We start from the raw sequence: 27,601 nt of genomic DNA on the forward strand, positions 1-27,601 counted from the left end.
TGGCTCTATGATATAGACTGTAGGCCTGTTCATTTATCAGACTAGATACTGTATGTTATCTGGCTCTATGATATAGACTGTAGGCCTGTTCATTTATCAGACTAGATACTGTATGTTATCTGGCTATAGACTGTAGGCCTGTTCATTTATTAGACTAGATACTGTATGTTATCTGGCTGTGCTCTATGATATAGACTGTAGGCCTGTTCATTTATCAGACTAGATACTGTATGTTATCTGGCTCTATGATATAGACTGTAGGCCTGTTCATTTATTAGACTAGATACTGTATGTTATCTGGTTATAGACTGTAGGCCTGTTCATTTATTAGACTAGATACTGTATGTTATCTGGCTCTATGATATAGACTGTAGGCCTGTTCATTTATCAGACTAGATACTGTATGTTATCTGGCTCTATGATATAGACTGTAGGCCTGTTCATTTATTAGACTAGATACTGTATGTTATCTGGCTCTATGATATAGACTGTAGGCCTGTTCATTTATCAGACTAGATACTGTATGTTATCTGGCTATAGACTGTAGGCCTGTTCATTTATTAGACTAGATACTGTATGTTATCTGGCTCTATGATATAGACTGTAGGCCTGTTCATTTATCAGACTAGATACTGTATGTTATCTGGCTATAGACTGTAGGCCTGTTCATTTATTAGACTAGATACTGTATGTTATCTGGCTATAGACTGTAGGCCTGTTCATTTATCAGACTAGATACTGTATGTTATCTGGCTATAGACTGTAGGCCTGTTCATTTATTAGACTAGATACTGTATGTTACCTGGCTATAGACTGTAGGCCTGTTCATTTATTAGACTAGATACTGTATGTTATCTGGCTATAGACTGTAGGCCTGTTCATTTATCAGACTAGATACTATATGTTATCTGGCTCTATGATATAGACTGTAGGCCTGTTCATTTATTAGACTAGATACTGTATGTTATCTGGCTCTATGATATAGACTGTAGGTCTGTTCATTTATCAGACTAGATACTGTATGTTATCTGGCTATAGACTGTAGGCCTGTTCATTAAACAGTTCGTATATGCCAGATTTAGCGTTATTTGGCAACTTTAGATACAATTTAAAACATATGTGGGCTGCATGATGCGACTATAGCTAATGGTGTTATTGACTATAGCTAATGGTGTTATTGACTATAGCTAATGGTGTTATTGACTATAGCTAATGGTGTTATTGACTATAGCTAATGGTGTTATGGACTATAGCTAATGGTGTTATTGACTATAGCTAATGGTGTTATCGACTATAGCTAATGGTGTTATTGACTATAGGTAATGGTGTTATTGACTATAGCTAATGGTGTTATTGACTATAGCTAATGGTGTTATTGACTATAGCTAATGGTGTTATTGACTATAGCTAATGGTGTTATCGACTATAGCTAATGGTATTATTGACTATAGCTAATGGTGTTATTGACTATAGCTAATGGTGTTATTGACTATAGCTAATGGTGTTATCGACTATAGCTAATGGTGTTATTGACTATAGGTAATGGTGTTATTGACTATAGCTAATGGTGTTATTGACTATAGCTAATGGTGTTATTGACTATAGGTAAGGGTGTTATTGACTATAGCTAATGGTGTTATCGACTATAGCTAATGGTGTTATTGACTATAGCTAATGGTGTTATTGACTATAGCTAATGGTGTTATTGACTATAGCTAATGGTGCTATCGACTATAGCTAATGGTGTTATTGACTATAGGTAAGGGTGTTATTGACTATAGCTAATGGTGCTATCGACTATAGCTAATGGTGTTATTGACTATAGGTAAGGGTGTTATTGACTATAGCTAATGGTGTTATTGACTATAGCTAATGGTGTTATTGACTATAGGTAAGGGTGTTAGTGACTATAGCTAATGGTGTTATTGACTATAGCTAATGGTGTTATTGACTATAGCTAATGGTGTTATTGACTATAGCTAAGGGTGTTATTGACTATAGCTAATGGTGTTATTGACTATAGCTAATGGTGTTATTGACTATAGCTAATGGTGTTATTGACTATAGCTAATGGTGTTATTGACTATAGCTAATGATGTTATTGACTATAGGTAAGGGTGTTATTGACTATAGCTAATGGTGTTATTGACTATAGCTTATGGTGTTATTGACTATAGCTAATGTTGTTATTGACTATAGCTAATGGTGTTATTGACTATAGCTAATGGTGTTATTGACTATAGCTAATGGTGTTATTGACTATAGCTAATGGTGTTATTGACTATAGCTAATGGTGTTATTGACTATAGCTAATGGTGTTATCGACTATAGCTAATGGCGTTATTGACTATAGCTAATGGTGTTATTGACTATAGCTAATGGTGTTATTGACTATAGCTAATGGTGTTATTGACTATAGCTAATGGTGTTATTGACTATAGCTAATGGTGTTATTGACTATATCTCATGGTGTTATTGGCTATAGCTAATGGTGTTATTCACTATAGCTAATGGTCTTATTGACTGTAGCTAATGGTGTTATTGACTATAGCTAATGGTGTTATTGACTATAGCTAATGGTGTTATTGACTATAGCTAATGGTGTTATTGACTATAGCTAATGGTGTTATTGACTATAGCTAAGGGTGTTATTGACTATAGCTAATGGTGTTATTGACTATAGCTAAGGGTGTTATTGACTATAGCTAATGGTGTTATTGACTATAGCTAATGGTGTTATTGACTATAGCTAATGGTGTTATTGACTATAGCTAATGGTGTTATTGACTATAGCTAATGGTGTTATTGACTATAGCGAATGGTGTTATTGACTATAGCTAATGGTGTTATTGACTATAGCTAGCTATAGCTAATGGTATTATTGACTATAGCTAATGGTGTTATTGACTATAGTTAATGGTGTTATTGACAATAGCTAATGGTGTTATTGACTATAGCTAATGGTTTTATTGACTATAGCTAGCTATAGCTAATGGTGTTATTGACTATAGCTAGCTATAGCTAATGGTGTTATTGACTATAGCTAGCTATAGCTAATGGTGTTATTGACTATAGGTAATGGTGTTATTGACTATAGGTAATGGTGTTATTGACTATAGGTAATGGTGTTATTGACTATAGCTAATGGTGTTATTGACTATAGCTAATGGTGTTATTGACTATAGCTAATGGTGTTATTGACTATAGCTAATGGTGTTATTGACAATAGCTAATGGTGTTATTGACTATAGCTAATGGTTTTATTGACTATAGCTAGCTATAGCTAATGGTGTTATTGACTATAGCTAGCTATAGCTAATGGTGTTATTGACTATAGCTAGCTATAGCTAATGGTGTTATTGACTATAGCTAATGGTGTTATTGACTATAGGTAATGGTGTTATTGACTATAGCTAATGGTGTTATTGACTATAGCTAATGGTGTTATTGACTATAGCTAATGGTGTTATTGACTATAGCTAATGGTGTTATTGACTATAGCTAATGGTGTCATTGACTATAGCTAATGGTGTTATTGACTATAGCTAATGGTGTCATTGACTATAGCTAATGGTGTTATTGACTATAGCTAGCTATAGCTAATGGTGTTATTGACTATAGCTAATGGTGTTATTGACTATAGGTAATGGTGTTATTGACTATAGGTAATGGTGTTATTGACTATAGGTAATGGTGTTATTGACTATAGCTAATGGTGTTATTGACTATAGCTAATGGTGTTATTGACTATAGCTAATGGTGTTATTGACTATAGCTAATGGTGTTATTGACAATAGCTAATGGTGTTATTGACTATAGCTAATGGTTTTATTGACTATAGCTAGCTATAGCTAATGGTGTTATTGACTATAGCTAGCTATAGCTAATGGTGTTATTGACTATAGCTAGCTATAGCTAATGGTGTTATTGACTATAGCTAATGGTGTTATTGACTATAGGTAATGGTGTTATTGACTATAGCTAATGGTGTTATTGACTATAGCTAATGGTGTTATTGACTATATCTAATGGTGTTATTGACTATAGCTAATGGTGTCATTGACTATAGCTAATGGTGTTATTGACTATAGCTAATGGTGTCATTGACTATAGCTAATGGTGTTATTGACTATAGCTAATGGTGTCATTGACTATAGCTAATGGTGTTATCGACTATAACTAATGGTGTTATTGACTATAGCTAATGGGTTTATCGACTATAGCTAATGGTGTTATTGACTATAGCTAATGGTGTCATTGACTATCGGCTCCTCGCCTCAGGCTGCACCACTGTTCTCTCAGTGATCATATTTTCAACCCATCGGACTCTTCTCAATTTAATCTTGTATTTTTGAACACGTAACATTTGTTCAGATTGAGAATCGTCCATTATCAAATGGGCAGGAACAGGAACCAGGGGAAAAAGTACACGTCATCCCTATGCACTATAATAGTGAATGCCAGTCCGTTTTTCAATGATACTTTGGTTTTATAGTGGAATATGAGCAGCTGAGAAATTATTATAAAACTTATTTCACTCCATGCATCAATCACTGTTTGAGTAGCATGCTTTCGCTGCTCGAAAGGTGATATTCCGCCCAAACTCTGTATGCCACGGGCTCTCCGACCATGTTCCTGCAGCTACCCAGTGGTTCATTTGGTAAACAAAGTGATATCTTTTCGGGAACATCGATAGTAACATGTTTTCACCTGTTGACAGCCCCTCTACACGCTCCAGAAATGAATAAAGGAGAGAGAGAAGGAGATGGAAATGCACGGTGGAGATATATTCTGTATAGCTAAAGGTAATATGTTACCCAATTAATTGTGAAAATATAAAGAATTCCCTATTACTAGACTATTCACAATCAAATACAAATTCGCTATAATTGTAGGCTAACTGTAAGCCGCCCTGCACAATCAATGAACCAACAGCATTGCCTAGGGCTAGAAGTTCTCTCCCAGACTCATGGATATAACATTTGGAGCGTAGCATAAGGTAACCAGTCCATCCAGTATGCATCATAATACAGTCTACACTCAAAGGCAACTACTCTAATTGGTTTAATTTTGAAGTATAGGCTAGCTAGAATAATTATGTACCAAAGGCATGTTAAATCAATTTTGTTTTATGATTTTCTGACATGGGTAATATGTCGTAGGCAATATATTGTATAAGGCGCAATCATAAGTTTATGGGTTTGCATAAGCACTAATATGCATGTGGTTGTTTTGTATTAATCATCACCTTAGATAGCGCTGTCCATTTCAGTGTGTTAGACTTTGAAACAACATCCACAATGACAATGTTTTACACTCAATTTGAACCTGGTGTTGAATTTCTTTCTTCAAATTGTTCATCACAGCAAGGTGAGTTTTAAAAAGCACTATACTGTTTTGATGATAAGTGTTTGATGTGATTTTCCATTTTCATTTGCATTGATGTCAGAGTGGTTAGAGGGACAATAGAGCTCTGAGTACCAGGCCATTAGGACCTGATGGAGGGACAATAGAGCCCTGAGTACCAGGCCATTAGGACCTGATGGAGGGACTATATAGCTCTGAGTACAAGGCCATTAGGACCTGATGGAGGGACAATATAGCTCTGAGTACTAGTCCATTAGGACCTGATGGAGGGACAATAGAGCCCTGAGTACCAGACCATTATGACCTGATGGAGGGACAATAGAGCCCTGAGTACCAGACCATTATGACCTGATAGAGGGACAATAGAGCCCTGAGTACCAGACCATTAGGACCTGATGGAGGGACAATATAGCCCTGAGTACCAGGCCATTAGGACCCGATGGAGGGACAATAGAGCCCTGAGTACCAGACCATTATGCCCTGATGGAGGGACAATAGAGCCCTGAGTACCAGGCCATTAGGACCTGATGGAGTGACAATAGAGCCCTGAGTACCAGGCCATTAGGACCTGATGGAGGGACAATAGAGCCCTGAGTATCAGGCCATTAGGACCCGATGGTAAGTAGTGAGTTGGGTACTACCAACTCATGTCCAGAGTGCAGAAGAGGAGTTTACCGTGACTCAACAGTCACATGGAATGTTACTGACTCACGACTGCCAGTTTGGCGGTAATACAGTCACCGCAACAGCCCTACGCCATTCACCACCCATGCCCCGTTTTGCCTAGCCTCTGCTGAGTCCCCGACAACTGGATGTTCCGGTTTTCACGGGCAATTTAAAGAATCTATCCTGTGACTTGACTTTCACTTTTGGATATTTAACAAGCAAAACTCCATCTTAACAAGTCCTTCATGTTTACTGGATGGAATGAACAGTGCAGTTTCTTCTCGTCAGTATGTAGGGAATCTACACGAAGCAAAAATATAAACGGAACATGTAAAGTGTCCCATGTCTCATGAGCTGAGATAAAAAAAAATCCCAGAAATGTTCCATATGCACCAAAAAGCTTATTTGTTTAAAATGTTGTGCACAAATTTGTTTAAGTCTGTGTTAGTGAGCATTTGTCCTTTGCCAAGATAATTAATCCACCTGACAGGTGTGGCATATCAAGAAGCTGATTAAACAGCATGATCATTACATAGGTGCACATTGTGCTGGGGACAATAAAAGGCCACTCTAAAATAGGCAGTTTTGTCACACAACACAATGCCATAGATGTCGCAAGTTTTGAGGGAGCGTGCAATTGGCATGCTGACTGCAGGAATAACCACCGAGAGCTGTTGGCCAGGGAATTGAATGTTTGTTTCTCTACCATGAGCCACCTCTCACATTATTTTAGAGGATTTGGCAGTACGTCCAACCGGCCTCACAACTGCAGGCCACATGTAACCACGCCAGCCCAGGACCTTCACATCCGGCTTCTTCACATGTGGGATCGCCTGAGTGGGTGGGCCTATGCCCTCCAAGGCCCACCCAAGGCTGCACCCCTGCCCAGTCATGTGAAATCTACAGATCAGGGCCTGATGAATTTAAATGGACTGATTTCCTTATATGAGCTGTAAACTCAGTAAAATCTTGCTTTTATATGTATTTTTTCAATATAGTTTCAGGCGTTTACTGCTACATTAGAGTACATTTGCCTTAACGGTTTTTCTGAGTTAAGATCACTTCCTGAATCAAAATGCCCGAGATCTACCGCTCAGCTGAGTGAGCATAATAATTAGCTTGTTTTATTTTACTGGAATGATGGCCTTCGTCTGATGGTCAGTCTGAACACGAACCCACTCATAAATACAGCAGCTCTCTGCTGAATTCGTTGAGTCTTTCTCTAGTCATGGTTTTAAAAGTTTTGAGGCTTCTTTTTAAATGTCTATAGCTCAAGGAAACTATGCCGACATGGTGATCTGAGGTATCTGATTGTCCAGTGGTTGGCCTGTAGGTGCACCTGATTTGTTCTCTGGGCCAGCCGGGTAGGCAGAGTTCTTCCTTCAGACACATAAAGATGGTTCAACATGGGAACACTTTGCCTTTCCGGTGCTAGGGCTACTGAATCAAGAGCACCTACCGCCAACAGCACCAAATGAATAAAACAAATAGGAACGCAAGGTGAGAGTTATGAGTTTTAACAGGGTTAGAAAAATGGCCATTCAAGATCTGAGATTGACAGCACATTATTTAAAAAGTACACACACACACACACACACACACACACACACACACACACACACACACACACACACACACACACACACACACACACACACACACACACACACACAAACACACACACACACACACACACACACACACACACACACACACACACACACTCTCTCTCTCCTTGGCTGATGAAAGACATTCGTACAGTAAAGTACATTGCTATATTTGGTTTGGTTAAAAATCCATAATGCAATAAATAGACTCCTCCCCCTGTAATAATGAAATAGAACACTCCCCCTGTAATAATGAAATAGAACACTCCCCCTGTAATAATGAAATAGAACACTCCCCCTGTAATAATGAAATAGAACACTCCCCCTGTAATAATGAAATAGAACACTCCCCGTGTAATAATGAAATAGAACACTCCCCGTGTAATAATGAAATAGAACACTCCCTGTGTAATAATGAAATAGAACACTCCCCCTGTAATAATGAAATAGAACACTCCCCCTGTAATAATGAAATAGAACACTTCCCCTGTAATAATGAAATAGAACACTCCCCGTGTAATAATGAAATAGAACACTCCCCCTGTAATAATGAAATAGAACACTCCCCCTGTAATACAGAAATAGACCCCTCCCCGTGTAATAAAGAAATAGACTGCCACGAGCACAGTCAGTGTCGTCAGCTCAGCTATCCCCATTGAGACCGTGTCTGTGCCTCGATCTAGGTTGGGCAAAACAAAACATGGCGGTGTTCGCCTTAGCAATCTCACTAGGATTAAAACCTCCTCCATTCCTGTCATTATTGAAAGAGATCGTGATACCTCACATCTCAAAATAGGGCTACTTAATGTTAGATCCCTCACTTAAACGGCAGTTTTAGTCAATGAACTAATCACTGATCATAATCTTGATGTGATTGGCCTGACTGAAACATGGCTTAAGCCTGATGAATTTACTGTGCTAAATGAGGTCTCACCTCCTGGTTACACTAGTGACCGTATCCCTTTGCATCCCACAAAGGCAAAGGTGTTGCTAACACTTACGATAGCAAATTTCAATGTACAAGTCATAATCTATGCAGCCTACTCATTCACTTTTTATAGCTACTGTTTACAGGCCTCCTGGGCCATATACAGCGTTCCTCACTGAGTTCCCTGAATTCCTATCAGACCTTGTAGTCATAGCAGATAATATTATAATTTGGGGTGATTTTAATATTCACATGGAAAAGTCCACAGACCCACTCCAAAAGGCTTTCGGAGCCATCATCGACTCAGTGGGTTTTGTCCAACATGTCTCTGGACTTACTCACTGTCATAGTCATACTCTGGACCTAGTTTTGTCCCATGGAATAAATGTTGTGGATCTTAATGTTTTTCCTCATAATCTTGGACTATCGGACCACCATTTTATTACGTTTGCAATCGCAACAAATAATCTGCTCAGACCCCAACCAAGGAGCATCAAAAGTCATGCTATAAATTCTCAGACAACACAAAGATTCCTTGATGCCTTTCCAGACTCCCTCTGCCTACCCAAGGACATCAGAGGACAAAAATCAGTTAAACACCTAACAGAGGAACTCAATTTAACCTTGCACAATACCCTAGATGCAGTTGCACCCCTAAAACTAAAAACATTTGTCATTAGAAACTAGCTCCCTGGTATACAGAAAATACCCGAGCTCTGTAGAGATACTCGGTAGAGATACTCTTAATGATCGGCTATGAAAAGCCAACTGACATTTACTCCTGAGGTGCTGACTTACTGCACCCTCGACAACTACTGTTATTATTAGTATTTGACCATGCTGGTCATTTATGTACATTTGAACATCTTTGCCATGTTCTGTTATAATCTCCACCCTCCACAGCCATAAGAAGATTGGCCACCCCTCATAGCCTGGTTCCTCTCTCGGTTACTTCCTAGGTTTTGGCCTTTCTAGGGTGTTTTTCCTAGCCACCGTGCTTCTACACCTGCATTGCTTGCTGTTTGGGGTTTTAGGCTGGGTTTCTGTACAGCACTTTGAGATATCAGCTGATGTAAGAAGGGCTATATAAATACATTTGATTTGATTTGATTTTAGACCCAATACCCTGGAATAAAGAAATAGACCCCTCCTCCTGGAATTAGAAATAGACCCCGCCTCCTGGAATTAGAAGTAGACCCCTCCTCCTGGAATTAGAAGTAGACCCCTCCTCCTGGAATTAGAAGTAGACCCCTCCTCCTGGAATAAAGAAATAGACCCCTCCTCCTGGAATTAGAAGTAGACCCCTCCTCCTGGAATTAGAAGTAGACCCCTCCCCTGGAATAAAGAAATAGACCCCTCCTCCTGGAATTAGAAGTAGACCCCTCCTCCTGGAATTAGAAGTAGACCCCTCCTCCTGGAATTAGAAATAGACCCCTCCTCCTGGAATTAGAAGTAGACCCCTCCTCCTGGAATTAGAAGTAGACCCCTCCTCCTGGAATTAGAAATAGACCCCTCCTCCTGGAATTAGAAGTAGACCCCTCCCCTGGAATAAAGAAATAGACCCCTCCTCCTGGAATTAGAAGTAGACCCCTCCTCCTGGAATTAGAAGTAGACCCCTCCTCCTGGAATTAGAAGTAGACCCCTCCTCCTGGAATTAGAAATAGACCCCTCCTCCTGGAATTAGAAGTAGACCCCTCCCCTGGAATAAAGAAATAGACCCCTCCTCCTGGAATTAGAAATAGACCCCTCCTCCTGGAATTAGAAGTAGACCCCTCCCCTGGAATAAAGAAATAGACCCCTCCTCCTGGAATTAGAAGTAGACCCCTCCTCCTGGAATTAGAAGTAGACCCCTCCTCCTGGAATTAGAAGTAGAACCCTCCTCCTGGAATTAGAAATAGACCCCTCCTCCTGGAATTAGAAGTAGACCCCTCCCCTGGAATAAAGAAATAGACCCCTCCTCCTGGAATTAGAAATAGACCCCTCCTCCTGGAATTAGAAGTAGACCCCTCCCCTGGAATAAAGAAATAGACCCCTCCTCCTGGAATTAGAAGTAGACCCCTCCCCTGGAATAAAGAAATAGACCCCTCCTCCTGGAATTAGAAGTAGACCCCTCCTCCTGGAATTAGAAGTAGACCCCTCCTCCTGGAATTAGAAGTAGACCCCTCCTCCTGGAATTAGAAATAGACCCCTCCTCCTGGAATTAGAAGTAGACCCCTCCCCTGGAATAAAGAAATAGACCCCTCCTCCTGGAATTAGAAATAGACCCCTCCTCCTGGAATTAGAAGTAGACCCCTCCTCCTGGAATTAGAAGTAGACCCCTCCTCCTGGAATTAGAAGTAGACCCCTCCTCCTGGAATTAGAAATAGACCCCTCCTCCTGGAATTAGAAATAGACCCCTCCTCCTGGAATTAGAAGTAGACCCCTCCTCCTGGAATTAGAAGTAGACCCCTCCTCCTGGAATTAGAAGTAGACCCCTCCTCCTGGAATTAGAAATAGACCCCTCCTCCTGGAATTAGAAGTAGACCCCTCCTCCTGGAATTAGAAGTAGACCCCTCCTCCTGGAATTAGAAGTAGACCCCTCCTCCTGGAATAAAGAAATAGACCCCTCCTCCTGGAATTAGAAGTAGACCCCTCCTCCTGGAATAAAAAGTAGACCCCTCCCCTGGAATAAAGAAAGAGACCCCTCCTCCTGGAATTAGAAGTAGACCCCTCCTCCTGGAATTAGAAGTAGACCCCTCCTCCTGGAATTAGAAATAGACCCCTCCTCCTGGAATTAGAAGTAGACCCCTCCTCCTGGAATTAGAAGTAGACCCCTCCTCCTGGAATTAGAAATAGACCCCTCCTCCTGGAATTAGAAGTAGACCCCTCCCCTGGAATAAAGAAATAGACCCCTCCTCCTGGAATTAGAAATAGACCCCTCCTCCTGGAATTAGAAGTAGACCCCTCCTCCTGGAATTAGAAGTAGACCCCTCCTCCTGGAATTAGAAATAGACCCCTCCTCCTGGAATTAGAAGTAGACCCCTCCCCTGGAATAAAGAAATAGACCCCTCCTCCTGGAATTAGAAATAGACCCCTCCTCCTGGAATTAGAAGTAGACCCCTCCCCTGGAATAAAGAAATAGACCCCTCCTCCTGGAATTAGAAGTAGACCCCTCCTCCTGGAATTAGAAGTAGACCCCTCCTCCTGGAATTAGAAGTAGACCCCTCCTCCTGGAATTAGAAATAGACCCCTCCTCCTGGAATTAGAAGTAGACCCCTCCCCTGGAATAAAGAAATAGACCCCTCCTCCTGGAATTAGAAATAGACCCCTCCTCCTGGAATTAGAAGTAGACCCCTCCCCTGGAATAAAGAAATAGACCCCTCCTCCTGGAATTAGAAATAGACCCCTCCTCCTGGAATTAGAAGTAGACCCCTCCTCCTGGAATTAGAAGTAGACCCCTCCTCCTGGAATTAGAAATAGACCCCTCCTCCTGGAATTAGAAGTAGACCCCTCCCCTGGAATAAAGAAATAGACCCCTCCTCCTGGAATTAGAAATAGACCCCTCCTCCTGGAATTAGAAGTAGACCCCTCCCCTGGAATAAAGAAATAGACCCCTCCTCCTGGAATTAGAAATAGACCCCTCCTCCTGGAATTTGAAGTAGACCCCTCCCCTGGAATAAAGAAATAGACCCCTCCTCCTGGAATTAGAAGTAGACCCCTCCTCCTGGAATTAGAAGTAGACCCCTCCTCCTGGAATTAGAAGTAGACCCCTCCTCCTGGAATTAGAAATAGACCCCTCCTCCTGGAATTAGAAGTAGACCCCTCCCCTGGAATAAAGAAATAGACCCCTCCTCCTGGAATTAGAAGTAGACCCCTCCTCCTGGAATTAGAAGTAGACCCCTCCTCCTGGAAATAGAAATAGACCCCTCATCCTGGAATTAGAAGTAGACCCCTCCCCTGGAATAAAGAAATAGACCCCTCCTCCTGGAATTAGAAGTAGACCCCTCCTCCTGGAATTAGAAGTAGACCCCTCCCCTGGAATTAGAAATAGACCCCTCCTCCTGGAATTAGAAATAGACCCCTCCCCTGGAATAAAGAAGTAGACCCCTCCCCTGGAATAAAGAAATAGACCCCTCCTCCTGGAATTAGAAATAGACCCCTCCTCCTGGAATTAGAAGTAGACCCCTCCTCCTGGAATTAGAAATAGACCCCTCCCCTGGAATTAGAAATAGACCCCTCCCCTGGAACAAAGAAATAGACCCCTCCTCCTGGAATTAGAAGTAGACCCCTCCCCTGGAATAAAGAAATAGACCCCTCCTCCTGGAATTAGAAGTAGACCCCTCCCCTGGAATAAAGAAATAGACCCCTCCTCCTGAAATTAGAAGTAGACCCCTCCTCCTGGAATTAGAAGTAGACCCCTCCTCCTGGAATTAGAAATAGACCACTCCTCCTGGAATTAGAAGTAGACCCCTCCTCCTGGAATTAGAAATAGACCCCTCCTCCTGGAATTAGAAGTAGACCCCTCCTCCTGGAATTAGAAGTAGACCCCTCCCCTTGAATTAGAAATAGACCCCTCCCCTGGAATAAAGAAATATGCCCCTCACCCTGTAAAACATAAATAGACCCTTCAAATGTCATACATAAATAGACTCCTCCCCCTGCAATAAAGAAATAGACCCCTCCCACTGGAATGAAAAAAATGCTGACATAAAAAGCTTCTTATGCTATTCATAATTTCAAAAGTAATCACTGACAATTTCACAACTCTTTAGATTTTCCCTCAACCCATTGAGCATATGGCTGTCCTACAGAGACAAATTAGTGAAAATCAATCATGTTATTAAGATTTAATTTCTTTTTGTGACGCATTTCAATGTGTCTAAGGCAGATGGATGAAGCATCTTAGAGAGGGTGGTTTATACGGTAGGTCATTCTAGACATAGAAATACAGTTGAAGTAAGAAGTTTACATACACCTTAGCCAAATACATTTAAACTCACTTTTTCAAAATTCCTGACATTTAATCCTTGTAGAAATTCCCTGTTTTAGGTCAGTTAGGATCACCAGAGAAGGATTTATTTCAGCTTTTGTTTCTTTCATCACATTCCCAGTGGGCCAGAAGTTTACATACAATCAATTAGTATTTGGCAGCATTGCCTTTAAATTGTTTAACTTGGGTCAAACGTTTCAGGTAGCCTTCCACAAGCTTCCAACAATAAGTTGGGCGAATTTTGTCCCATTCCTCCTGACAAAGCTGGTGTAACCGAGTCAGGTTTGTAGGCCTCCTTGCTTGCACATGCTTTTTCAGTTCTGCCCACTAATTTTCTATAGGATTGAGGTCAGGGCTTTGTGATGGCCACTCCAATACCTTGACTTTGTTGTCCTTAAGCCATTTTGCCACAACTTTGGAAGTACTGTATGCTTGGGGTCATTGTCCATTTGGAAGACCCATTTGTGACCAAGCTTTAACTTCCTGACTGATGCCTTGAGATTTTGCTTTAATATATCCACATATTTTCTTTCCTCATGATGCCATCTATTTTGGAAGTGCACCAGTCCCTCCTGCAGCAAAGCACCCCCACAACATGATGCTGCAACCCCTGTGCTTCACGGTTGGGATGGTGTTCTTTGGCTTGCAAGCGTCCCCCTTTTTCCTCCAAACATAGCGATGGTCATTATGGCCAAAAAAACATATTTTTGTTTCCTCAGACCAGAGGACATTTCTCCAAAAAGTACGATCTTTGTCCCCATGTGCAGTTGCAAACTGTAGTCTGGCTTTTTTTATGGTGGTTTTGGAGCAGTGGCTTCTTCCTTGCTGAGTGGCCTTTCAGGTTATGTCAATATAGGACTCGTTTTACTATGGATATAGATACTTTTGTACCTGTTTCCTCCAGTATCTTCACAAGGTCCTTTGCTGTTGTTCTGGGATTGATTTTCCCTTTTCATCTCTAGGAGACAGAACGTGTCTCCTTCCTGAGCGGTATGACGGTGGTGGTCCCATGGTGTTTATACTTGCCTACTATTGTTTTTACAGATGAAGGTGGTACCGTCAGGCGTTTGTAAATTGCTCCCAAGGATGAACCAGATTTTGGAGGTCTACAAAAACAAATTCGGTGGTCTTGGCTGATTTCTTTGATTTTCCCATGATGTCAAGCAAGGAGGCACTGAGTTTGAAATACATCCACAGGTACACCTCCAATTGACTCAAATGATGTCAATTAGCGTATCAGAAGCTTCTAAAGCCATGACTTAATTTTCTGGAATTTTCCGTGCTGTTTAAAGGCACTGTCAACTTAGTGTTTGTAAACTTCTGACCCACTGGAATTGTGATACAGTGAGTTATAAGTGGAAAAATCTTGTGTCATGCACAAAGTGGATGTCCTAACCGACTTGCCAAAACTATAGTGTGTTAACATGAAATTTGTGGTGGTTGAAAAATGAGTTTTAATGACTACAACCTAAGTGTATGTAAACTTCCAACTTCAACTGTAGATTGTCCAAAAGGCTTCTTAACAGCTTCTACCCCCCAAGCCATCAGACTGCTGAACAGCTTCTACCCCCCAAGCCATAAGACTCCTGAACAGCTTCTACCCCCCAAGCCATCAGACTCCTGAACAGCTTCTACCCCCAAGCCATAAGACTCCTGAACAGCTTCTACCCCCCAAGCCATCAGACTGCTGAACAGCTTCTACCCCCCAAGCCATCAGACTGCTGAACAGCTTCTACCCCCCAAGCCATCAGACTCCTGAACAGCTTCTACCCCCAAGCCATCAGACTGCTGAACAGCTTCTACCCCCCAAGCCATCAGACTCCTGAACAGCTACTACCCCCCAAGCCATCAGACTGCTGAACAGCTTCTACCCCCCAAGCCATCAGACTCCTGAACAGCTACTACCCCCCAAGCCATCAGACTCCTGAACAACTTCTACCCCCCAAGCCATCAGACTGCTGAACAGCTTCTACCCCCAAGCCATCAGACTGCTGAACAGCTTCTACCCCCAAGCCATCAGACTCCTGAACAGCTACTACCCCCAAGCCATCAGACTCCTGAACAGCTACTACCCCCAAGCCATCAGACTCCTGAACAGCTACTACCCCCAAGCCATCAGACTGCTGAACAGCTTCTACCCCCAAGCCATCAGACTGCTGAACAGCTTCTACCCCCAAGCCATCAGACTGCTGAACAGCTTCTACCCCCCAAGCCATCAGACTGCTGAACAGCTTCTACCCCCCAAGCCATCAGACTCCTGAACAGCTAATCAAATGTCTACCCCTTTAATTATTTGTTACTTTATTTTATATTTTTTACTTAACAAAATATTTTCTTAAAATTACATTTTTGGTTCAGTTATTGTAAGTAAGCATTTCACTGTAAGGTCTACCTACACCTGTTGTATTCGGCACATGTGACAAATACAATTTGATTTGATTCTATATACAGTTTCAAATCTACTGAGTCAAAGAGGAAGAGAAGGGAAACTCGTTTTGTCTGATGGAGTGAATGAGGGAAAGTGATTGAGAAAGGAAGGGACGGGTGAGATGGAAGGATGGAAGTGAGCCTCACTCTCTGTCACGGATAACTCTGCCTTTCTGGGCCTCGGAGTGTTCCCTCTCTTACTTTCTCTATCTCACCCTCTATCTCTCTCTGTCTCGCTCCCTCTCTCTCGCTCTCTCTGTCTCTCTCTCTCTCTCTCTCTCTCTCTCTCTCTCTCTTCCTCTCACCCCTCTTTCCGTGTGTCAGGGAAGAGAGAAGGAGAGGGATCAGTTGGAGAATTATCCATGGCAGTTCATTCTACTAGGCCAAGGGGTTGAAGGGAGAAAATTGAGCATAGTGGTGAAGTGGATCTCAAACCTTTCCTACACACATGGAGGAAACTAGATACTAAAACTGAAAGGGCTAGCGCAGTGAACTGTGAACACAGCTCTTAAGGCAGCTTAACGTGTGTACAACTAGCTTTCTGAGGCATGAAATAGTATCGCCAGTAAAATGTTCAACTTTCCACTCGTCTAAACATTGTACGGTTTTAAACGGGACTTTGTTATGTTGAACCAATGTCAGTAAAACATCCGTCTAAGTGTTCAAGTGTGCAGATCCATCCACAGAGAACGATGAGGAGATCACTGTTGTCATGGATACTATTCAGGTCTCAAGTAGACTGCCTCTTGATCGCTGCACCCTACACTATCAATGTTATGTTCTTACTGTAAACATGAGCAATGTTATATTGTTACTGTAAACACTATCAATGTTACATTCTTACTGAAAAACGTTCAATGTTATATTCTTACTGTATATACACTAACTATGGTATGTTGCTGTATACACTATCAATGTTATGTTCTTACTGTAAACACTATCAATGTTATGTTCTTACTGTAAACAATATCAGTGTTATATTCGTACTGTATGTACACTATCAATGTTATATTCTTAATGTAAGCACTAATGTTAGTCTTACTGTAAACACTATCAATCTTATGTTCTTACTGTAAACACTATCAATGTTATGTTCTTACTGTATGTACACTATCAATGTTATGTTCTTACTGTAAACACTATCAATGTTACGTTCTTACTGTAAACAATATCAATGTTATATTCTTAATGTAAGCACTAATGTTAGTCTTACTGTAAACACTATCAATGTTATTTTCTTACTGTAAACACTATCAATGTTATGTTCTTACTGTAAACAATAGCAATGTTATGTTCTTACTGTATGTACACTATCAATGTTATGTTCTTACTGTAAACAATATCAGTGTTATATCCGTACTGTATGTACACTATCAATGTTATGTTCTTACTGTATGTACAATATCAATGTTATGTTCTTACTGTATGTACACTATCAATGTTATGTTCTTACTGTAAACATTATCAATGTTATGTTCTTACTGTAAACAATATCAATGTTATATTCATACTGTATGTACACTATCAATGTTATATTCTTAATGTAAGCACTAATGTTAGTAGAAGATCTGTCAGGAAGTCCACCGACAGGTGCGACCATGGCCGTTGTGGAGCGGGGAGGGGTTGTAACTTCCCTCTGGGCAGGTGCCTAGGAGCCTTGCACTGGGTGCACACCGAGCAGGAGGAAACAAAAACTCTCACATCCTTGGCCAAGGTGGACCACCAGTACTTCCCACTAAGGGAAGTACTGATCCGACCGATGCCAGGATGACCAGAGGAGGGTGCCGTGTGGGCCCAATAGATCAAACGGTCACGGACAGCAGATGGAACATACAGGCGCCCAACTGGACACTGGGGGCGGAGTGGGCTATGTACGTAATGCCCACTCTATGTCCGCGTACAGCTCCCACACCACCGGTGCCACCAGGCAAGAGGCCGGGAGTATGGGAGTGTGATCCATGGACCGCTCCTCTGTGTCAGACATTCGGGACAGTGCGTCTGGCTTAGCATTCTGGGAACCTGGTCTGTAGGACAGAGTGAAAACAAAACGGGTAAAGAACATGGCCCAACTTGCCTGGCGAGGGTTCAGTCTCCTTGCCGCCTGGATGTTCTCCAGATTGCGGTGGTCAGTCCAGATGAGAAAAGGGTGTTTAGCCCCCTCAAGCCAATGTCTCCATGCCTTCAGAGCCTTGCCAACAGCTCCGGTCCCCCACATCATAAAGAAAACACAGGGGCGGAGCTTTGGTGATGTGCCCGAGCGCTGAGAGAGCACGGCTCCTATCCCAGCCTCGGACGGGTCCACCTCCACTATGAACGCCAAAGAAGGATCCGAATGAGCCAACACGAGAGCTGAGGTAAACAGAGCCTTCAGGTGACCAAAACCCCTGTCCGCCTCAGCCGACCACTGCAGCCGCACCGGTCCCCTCTTCAGCAGTGAGGCAATGGGGGCTGCTACCTGCCCAAAACCCCGGATAAACCTCCGGTAGTAGTTGGCAAACCCTAGAAACTGCTGCACTTCCTTTACCGTGGTGGGAGTCGGACAATTACACACGGCTGAAATGCGGTCACTCTCCATCTCCACCCCTGAAGTGGAAATGAGGTACCCTAGGAAGGAGATGGACTGTTGGAAGAACAGACATTTCTCAGCCTTGGCATACAGGTCATGCTCCAACAGTCGACCAAGCACCCTGCGCACCAGAGACACATGCTCGGCGCGTGTATCGGACTATATCAGAATGTTGTCGATATCCACCACTACACCCTGCCCTTGCAGGTCCCGGAAAATCTCGTCAACAAAGACCTGGAAGACTGATGGAGCATTCATCCACCCGTACTGCATGACGAGGTACTCATAGTGCTCTGAGGTGGTACTAAATGCCGTCTTCCACTTGTCCCCTTCCTGGATACGCACCAGGTTGTAAGCTCTCTTGAGATCCAATTTTGTGAAGAGGTGCCCCCCGTGCATTGACTTGATCGCACTGGTGATGAGAGGCAGCGGTTCGCTGTACCTCACAGTGATCTGATTGATACCTCAATAGTCAATACACGGGCGCAGACCCCCATCCTTCTTTTTGACAAAAAAGAAACTTGAGGAGGCGGGTGAAGTGGAGGGCTGAATGTATCCCTGCCCCAGGGATTTAGAGACATATGTTTCCATAGCCACCGTCTCCTCCTGTGACAGAGGATACACGTGACTCCTGGGAAGTGCTGCATTTACCAGGAAATTTATCGCACAATCCCACCGTCGATGAGGTGGTAATTTAGTCGCCCTCTTCTTACAGAAGGCGAGTGCCAAATCCGCATATTCTGAGGGGATGCGGACGGTGGAGACCTGCTCCGGACTTTCCACCGTAGTCGCACCAATGGAAACCCCCACACACCTCCCTGAGGACTGACGTGACCATCCCTTGAGAGCCCTCTGTTGCCACGAAATAGTGGGGTCATAACAGGCCAAACAGGGTAGGCCCAGCAACACGGGAAACGCTGGAGAATCAACAAGGAAGAGACTGATTCTCTCCTTATGACCCTGCTGCGTAACTATTTCTGGTGGAGCGGTGGCCTGACCCTAATGGTCAACTATCTAGGGCGTGCACAGGGAAGGGCATATCCACAGGAACAAGGGGGATCCCTAAACTATAGGCAAATGAATGGTCAATAAAATGTCCAGCTGTGCCTGAATCTACGAGTGCCTTATGCTGGGAATGCGGGGAAAACTCAGGAAATGAAATAGACACATACATGTGAGCAACAGGGGGCTCTGGGTGAGCCTGGTGCCGACTCACCTGGGGTGACACGATAGTGCCCTGCCTGCTGCCTCGACTCCCTGAGTAATCCCCCCAGCACCGACCAGCAGTCTGCCCTCTGCGGCCACAGATGGTGCAGGGAATGGCCCTTCCTCCGGTCGCCCTAAGTGCAGCACCTCCCAGCTCCATGGGCGTCGGAGCGGAGGTGTTGGGGGATGGAACTGACAGGCCCGGACGTCTGTGGGCAGTCAGCAGGTTGTCCAGCCGGATTGACAAGCCCAATATAGACCCCGGGCAATGGGGAAAGACAAGCCGAAGACCACGTACATGATATCAGCTTTTATGTGACTTATCGATTTTGCAGTTGTTTTAACATTTGATGACCCTCTGCCACAGCAGGCTTCCCTCCCTAAAGTAAAGTAGACTAAAGATCTAACAGGATCAAGGAATATTTGTCCCGAGCCCGATCCATAACATGGAGACCATGCAGTATACTGCACAACTTGGTTTCTCTAAGTGCAGATCTAGGATCAACTTCCCCTCCTCCAATCCTAACCTTAACCATTGGTTGGGGGAAATGCGAAACTGATTCAATATCAGCGTCGAGGGACAACTTTACTCTATTCCATACGATGGGCTCTGTTGAGGAGACACAGTGGTCATGCAGTTGTAGCAGATCGTGTGCACATGTTATAATAGAACTGACCAGCTGTTATCTAAACCAGGTGACAATCACAGAACCCATTGATGTAGACCAGCTGTTGTCTGTATCCGAACCAGGTGATAGTCACAGAACCTATTGATGTAGACCAGCTGTTGTCTGTATCCGAACCAGGTGATAGTCACAGAACCTATTGATGTAGACCAGCTGTTGTCTGTATCCGAACCAGGTAACAGTCACAGAACCCATTCATGGAGACCAGCTGTTGTCTGTATCTAAACCAGGTGACAGTCACAGAACCCATTCATGTAGACCAGCTGTTGTCTGTATCTAAACCAGGTGACAGTCACAGAACCCATTCATGTAGACCAGCTGTTATCCGAACCAGGTGACAGTCACAGAACCAATTTATGTAGACCAGCTGTTGTCTGTATCCGAACCAGGTGACAGTCACAGAACCCATTCATGTAGACCAGCTGTTGTCTGTATCCGAACCAGGTGACAGTCACAGAACCCAGTCATGTAGACCAGCTGTTGTCTGTATCCGAACCAGGTGACAGTCACAGAACCCATTCATGTAGACCAGCTGTTGTCTGTATCCGAACCAGGTGACAGTCACAGAACCCAGTCATGTAGACCAGCTGTTGTCTGTATCTAAACCAGGTGACAGTCACAGAACCCAGTCATGTAGACCAGCTGTTGTCTGTATCCGAACCAGGTGACAGTCACAGAACCCATTCATGTAGACCAGCTGTTGTCTGTATCTGAACCAGGTAACAGTCACAGAACCCATTCATGTAGACCAGCTGTTGTCTGTATCTAAACCAGGTGACAGTCACAGAACCCATTCATGTAGACCAGCTGTTGTCTGTATCTAAACCAGGTGACAGTCACAGAACCCAGCCATGTAGACCAGCTGTTATCCGAACCAGGTGACAGTCACAGAACCCATTTATGTAGACCAGCTGTTGTCTGTATCCGAACCAGGTGACAGTCACAGAACCCATTCATGGAGACCAGCTGTTGTCTGTATCCGAACCAGGTAACAGTCACAGAACCCATTGATGTAGACCAGCTGTTGTCTGTATCTAAACCAGGTGACAGTCACAGAACCCATTCATGTAGACCAGCTGTTATCCGAACCAGGTGACAGTCACAGAACCAATTTATGTAGACCAGCTGTTGTCTGTATCCGAACCAGGTGACAGTCACAGAACCCATTCATGTAGACCAGCTGTTGTCTGTATCTAAACCAGGTGACAGTCACAGAACCCATTCATGTAGACCAGCTGTTGTCTGTATCTAAACCAGGTGACAGTCACAGAACCCATTCATGTAGACCAGCTGTTGTCTGTATCTAAACCAGGTGACAGTCACAGAACCCATTCATGTAGACCAGCTGTTATCCGAACCAGGTGACAGTCACAGAACCAATTTATGTAGACCAGCTGTTGTCTGTATCCGAACCAGGTGACAGTCACAGAACCCAGTCATGTAGACCAGCTGTTGTCTGTATCCGAACCAGGTGACAGTCACAGAACCCAGTCATGTAGACCAGCTGTTGTCTGTATCTAAACCAGGTGACAGTCACAGAACCCATTCATGTAGACCAGCTGTTGTCTGTATCTAAACCAGGTGACAGTCACAGAACCCAGCCATGTAGACCAGCTGTTGTCTGTATCTAAACCAGGTGACAGTCACAGAACCCATTCATGTAGACCAGCTGTTGTCTGTATCCGAACCAGGTGACAGTCACAGAACCCATTCATGTAGACCAGCTGTTGTCTATATCTGCACCAGGTGACAGTCACAGAACCCAGCCATGTAGACCAGCTGTTGTCTGTATCTAAACCAGGTGACAGTCACAGAACCCATTCATGTAGACCAGCTGTTGTCTGTATCCGAACCAGGTGACAGTCACAGAACCCATTCATGTAGACCAGCTGTTGTCTGTATCTAAACCAGGTGACAGTCACAGAACCCATTCATGGAGACCAGCTGTTATCCGAACCAGGTGACAGTCACAGAACCCATTCATGGAGACCAGCTGTTATCCGAACCAGGTGACAGTCACAGAACCCATTCATGTAGACCAGCTGTTGTCTGTATCTAAACCAGGTGACAGTCACAGAACCCATTCATGTAGACCAGCTGTTGTCTGTATCCGAACCAGGTGACAGTCACAGAACCCATTCATGGAGACCAGCTGTTATCCGAACCAGGTGACAGTCACAGAACCCAGTCATGTAGACCAGCTGTTGTCTGTATCTAAACCAGGTGACAGTCACAGAACCCATTCATGGAGACCAGCTGTTGTCTGTATCTAAACCAGGTGACAGTCACAGAACCCAGCCATGTAGACCAGCTGTTGTCTATATCTGCAGCGGGTGACAGTCACAGAACCCAGTCATGTAGAACAGCTGTTGTCTATATCTAAACCAGGTGACAGTCACAGAACCCAGCCATTTAGACCAGCTGTTGTCTATATCTGCACCAGGTGACCAGATAATTAGAAGCTTGCTGGATTCTACAACTCGCAACTTGAAATGTTTTCTGTTTCTAAATAGCACATTAGATGGATATGTTGTTCAGCATGATGACAATAAGTGAGTAAAAAAAACACAAACCTCCCTCATTTGAGTGTATACTGTATTTATATAGCACTCTGGCAAAACAAGTCAACTACAGCAGATAAGGAAATGAGAAGGAATATTCTCACACTGTCGGATATATCCCACTTCAACAGATCAACAGTGACTAGAACATAATACAGCACTTACTGCCTGACAGTATATATTTCCTACAGCCTGCCGTAGTCTGGCCCTGTTTAAGCAGCCAGACCAGCCTGGTCCTGAGCCCTAGCTGCTATAATGAAGGGTGTCTGCAGCAGGGTCTCTGGAGTGGTACCGTGGATTCTGTAATTAGTCAGAACTAAAGGCCTAGGTGGCCGTCGTGTCTGCACAGAGTGAGGCAGAGAGGAGCTGTCCGTTCCATGTATCCCTCCCTCCTTCCCATACTGCCCTCCTTCTCTCCCTCTTTCTCCCATACCTCCCTCTCTCCTTCTCTCCCTCCTTCTCCCATACTGCTCTCCTTCTCGCCCTCTTTCTCCCATACTTCCCTCCCTCCTTCCCTCCCTCCTTCTCCCATACTGCCCTCCTTCTCTCCCTCCTCTCATACTGCCCTCCTTCCCTCCCTCCTTCTCCCATACCCCCCTCTCTCCTTCCCTCCCTCCTTCCCCCATACCTCTCTCCTTCCCTCCCTCCTTCTCCCATACTGACCTCCTTCACCCCCTCCTTCTCCCATACCTACCTCCCTCCTTCACTCCCTCCTTCTCCCGTACCTACCTCCCTCCTTCTCTCCCTCCTTCTCCCATACTGATCTCCTTCACTCCCCCCTTCTCCCATACCAACCTCCCTCCTTCTCTCCCTCCTTCTCCCATACCACCCTCCTTCCCTCCCTCCCTCCTTCTCCCATACCTCCCTCCCTCATTCCTTCTCCCATACCCCCCTCCCTCCCTCCTTCCCACCCTCCTTGTCTCATACCTCCCTCCGTCTCTCCCTCCTCACATACCTCCCTCCCTTCTTTTCCCACTCCCTCCCTCCTTCCCACTTCCAAAAATATACAAAACCCTTCCTCCTCATTCCCCTCTCCTTCCTCTTTCCTCTCTTTCTTACATGTTGTTTATGCTCTTATTCTATTTCCTCTGCTATTCTCACTCTGCTGATCATGTATTATCATTTAATTCTCACTCTCTATCTCTCTCAATCAGTCTCTCCTAAATTCAAATTCAAGCTGCTTTATTGGCATGAAAATATTGGCAAAGCAACAATGTATACAATATACATTGTAATAAAGAATAACAAATAATGATATTAAATCTCTCTCTGTCTCTTTCTGTCCCACCCTCTCACCTGTCTCTCACTCACTCGGTCTCTCTCACTCACCCAGTCTCGCTCACTCACTCAGTCTCGCACTCACTCAGACTCTCACGTCTCTGTGTCTTTGTCTTTCTCTGCTCTCCCTCTTTCTCTCTATTTCTCTCTCTGCTCTCTCTCTCTTTCTGCTCTCTTTCTCTCTCTCACTCTGCTTTCTTCTCCATCTGCTCTCTTCTCTCTGCATTCACTCAACCTCTCTCTCTTGCTTCCTCTGTGGCCTCCTCACACTCATTCTTTCCCATCCTCTCTCATTCCCTCCATTCTTGCTCTTTGTCTTTAGTTGTTGTTTTATGCCGGTTCTTCCCCCCTGAGACCTGGCTTGTTTACTTTGCCTTTCCGACAGCTGCGACGGTAATCAAACCTTCAAATATTAGTTTCTTCCATCTCAGGATTCCGTCTCCATGTGCCTCATTCCCAGAATCTAAACTGTGCCTCCGAACTTGGCACACAGATACTTTAACACATGCCACCTTCAATACAGATCTATCCTCATTTCCCCCCACAAGACATTTAGATGGAGGCGGTTGAGTGTTGAAAGTGTTCAGGCTGGGGGCAGGTTGTAATTCGGCTCCAGAGGAATTCAATCAAATTACGTATAGTGCTTTTTCCATGGCATGGATCGGCAAACTTCCCTCTTTCCAAACCGGTGCCTGTCACCACCGTACCGCCCCGTGCGGGAGAGACAGAGAGGGGGATGATGATGGATTGCTGTGAAACGATGGCAGCCAGAGAAAGCAATTACCAACTTTGCCTGCAGAGTAAGTGTAGAAGATAAACTGTTGTGGATGGTCCAGGTGGACACTTTAACAGATGAGAAGTGGTGAAGGTCAGGATGGACTACCGTTGGAAGGAAGAACACGATGAGACTCGCAGGCATTCTACACTGAACTAAAATATAAACAGGCATTCTACACTGAACTAAAATATAAACAGGCATTCTACACTGAACTAAAATATAAACAGGCATTCTACACTGAACTAAAATATAAACAGGCATTCTACACTGAACTAAAATATAAACAGGCATTCTGCACTGAACTAAAATATAAACAGGCATTCTACACTGAACTAAAATAAAAACAGGCATTCTACACTGAACTAAAATATAAACAGGCATTCTACACTGAACTAAAATATAAACAGGCATTCTACACTGAACTAAAATATAAACAGGCATTCAACAATGAACTAAAATATAAACAGGCATTCTACACTGAACTAAAATATAAACAGGCATTCTACACTGAACAAAAATATAAACAGCCATTCTAATAGCATTCTACTCCAATGACACAAACAGGCATTCTACTAGCATTCTACTCCAATGAAACAAACAGGCATTCTACACTGAACAAAAATATAAACAGCCATTCTAATAGCATTCTACTCCAATGACACAAACAGGCATTCTACACTGAACAAAAATATAAACAGCCATTCTACTAGCATTCTACTCCAATGACAAAAACAGGCATTCTACTCCATTGACACAAACAGGCATTCTACACTGAACAAAAATATGAACAGCCATTCTACTAGCATTCTACTCCAATGACACAAACAGGCATTCTACTAGCATTCTACTCCACTGACACAAACAGGCATTCTACACTGAACAAAAATATGAACAGCCATTCTACTAGCATTCTACTCCAATGACACAAACAGGCATTCTACGCTGAACAAAAATATTAACAGCCATTCTAATAGCATTCTACTCCAATGACACAAACAGGCATTCTACTAGCATTCTACTCCAATGACACAAACAGGCATTCTACACTGAACAAAAATATAAAAAGCCATTCTACGAGCATTCTACTCCAATGACACAAACAGGCATACTACTAGCATTCTACTCCAATGACACAAACAGGCATTCTACACTGAACAAAAATATAAAAAGCCATTCTACTAGCATTCTACTCCAATGACACAAACAGGCATTCTACACTGAACAAAAATATAAACAGCCATTCTACTAGCATTCTACTCCAATGACACAAACAGGCATTCTACTAGCATTCTACTCCAATGACACAAACAGGCATTCTACTCCAATGACACAAACAGGCATTCTACGAGCATTCTACTCCAATGACACAAACAGGCATTCTACACTGAACAAAAATATAAACAGCCATTCTACTAGCATTCTACTCCAATGAAACAAACAGGAATTCTACTAGCATTCTACTCCAATGACACAAACAGGCATTCTACTCTAATGAAACAAACAGGCATTCTACTAGCATTCTACTCCAATGAAACAAACAGGAATTCTACTAGCATTCTCCTGCAATGCCACAAACAGGCATTCTATTTCTATGACACAAACAGGCATTCTACTAGCATTCTACTACAATGACACAAACAGGCATTCTAGCATTCTACTGCAATGACACAAACAGGCATTATTCTATCATTCTTCTCCAATGACACAAACAGGCATTCCCCTAGCATTCTCCTGCAATGCCACAAACAGGCATTCTTCTAGCATTCTGCTTGAATGACACAAACAGGCATTCTCCTTAAATATTACAAACAGGCATTTTTCTAGCATTTAACTCCAATGACACAAACAGGCATTCCCCTTCAATGACACAAACAGGCATTCTCATCCAATGACACAAACAGGCATTCTTATGGTATTCTACTCCAATGACACAAACAGGCATTTTTCTAGTATTCTTCTTCAATGACACAAACATACATTCTTCTAGCATTCTACTGCAACAACACAAACAGGCATTCCCCTTCAATGACACAAACAGGCATTCTTCTAGTATTCTTCTTCAATGACACAACCAGGCATTCTTCTAGCATTCTACTCCAATGACACAAACAGGCATTCTCCTAGCATTCTACTGCAAAGACACAAACAGGCATTCTACTAGCATTCTACTGCAACAACACAAAAAAGCATTCTACTGCAACAACACAAAAAAGCATTCTACTCCAATGACACAAACAGGCATTCTACTAGCATTCTACTCCAATGACACAAACAGGCATTCTACTAGCATTCTACTCCAATGAAACAAACAGGCATTCTACACTGAACAAAAATATAAACAGCCATTCTACTAGCATTCTACTCCAATGAAACAAACAGGCATTCTACTAGCATTCTACTCCAATGACACAAACAGGCATTCTACACTGAACAAAAATATAAACAGCCATTCTACTAGCATTCTACTCCAATGACACAAACAGGCATTCTACTAGCATTCTACTCCAATGACACAAACAGGCATTCTACACTGAACAAAAATATAAACAGCCATTCTACTAG

At 43.1% G+C, this 27,601-nt stretch overlaps 1 protein-coding gene across 4 annotated transcripts in view; it reads left to right on the forward strand.

Moving 5' to 3' along the window:
* The window catches only part of LOC135518498 (netrin-G1-like), a 253,945-nt gene that overhangs the window by 173,558 nt on the left and 52,786 nt on the right, over positions 1 to 27,601 (forward strand). The window contains exon 4 of one of the 4 annotated variants that reach the window (XM_064943671.1): positions 15,924 to 15,974. The exons of the other annotated variants lie outside the window; for them this stretch is intronic. Within the exon in view, the coding sequence (XP_064799743.1) occupies positions 15,924 to 15,974 (51 nt within the window). The remainder of the gene's footprint in view (positions 1 to 15,923; positions 15,975 to 27,601) is intronic. 4 annotated transcript variants of the gene reach the window in all.

The sequence above is a fragment of the Oncorhynchus masou genome, chromosome 28 (genome assembly GCF_036934945.1).
Source record: "Oncorhynchus masou masou isolate Uvic2021 chromosome 28, UVic_Omas_1.1, whole genome shotgun sequence".
Taxonomy (NCBI): domain Eukaryota; kingdom Metazoa; phylum Chordata; class Actinopteri; order Salmoniformes; family Salmonidae; genus Oncorhynchus; species Oncorhynchus masou.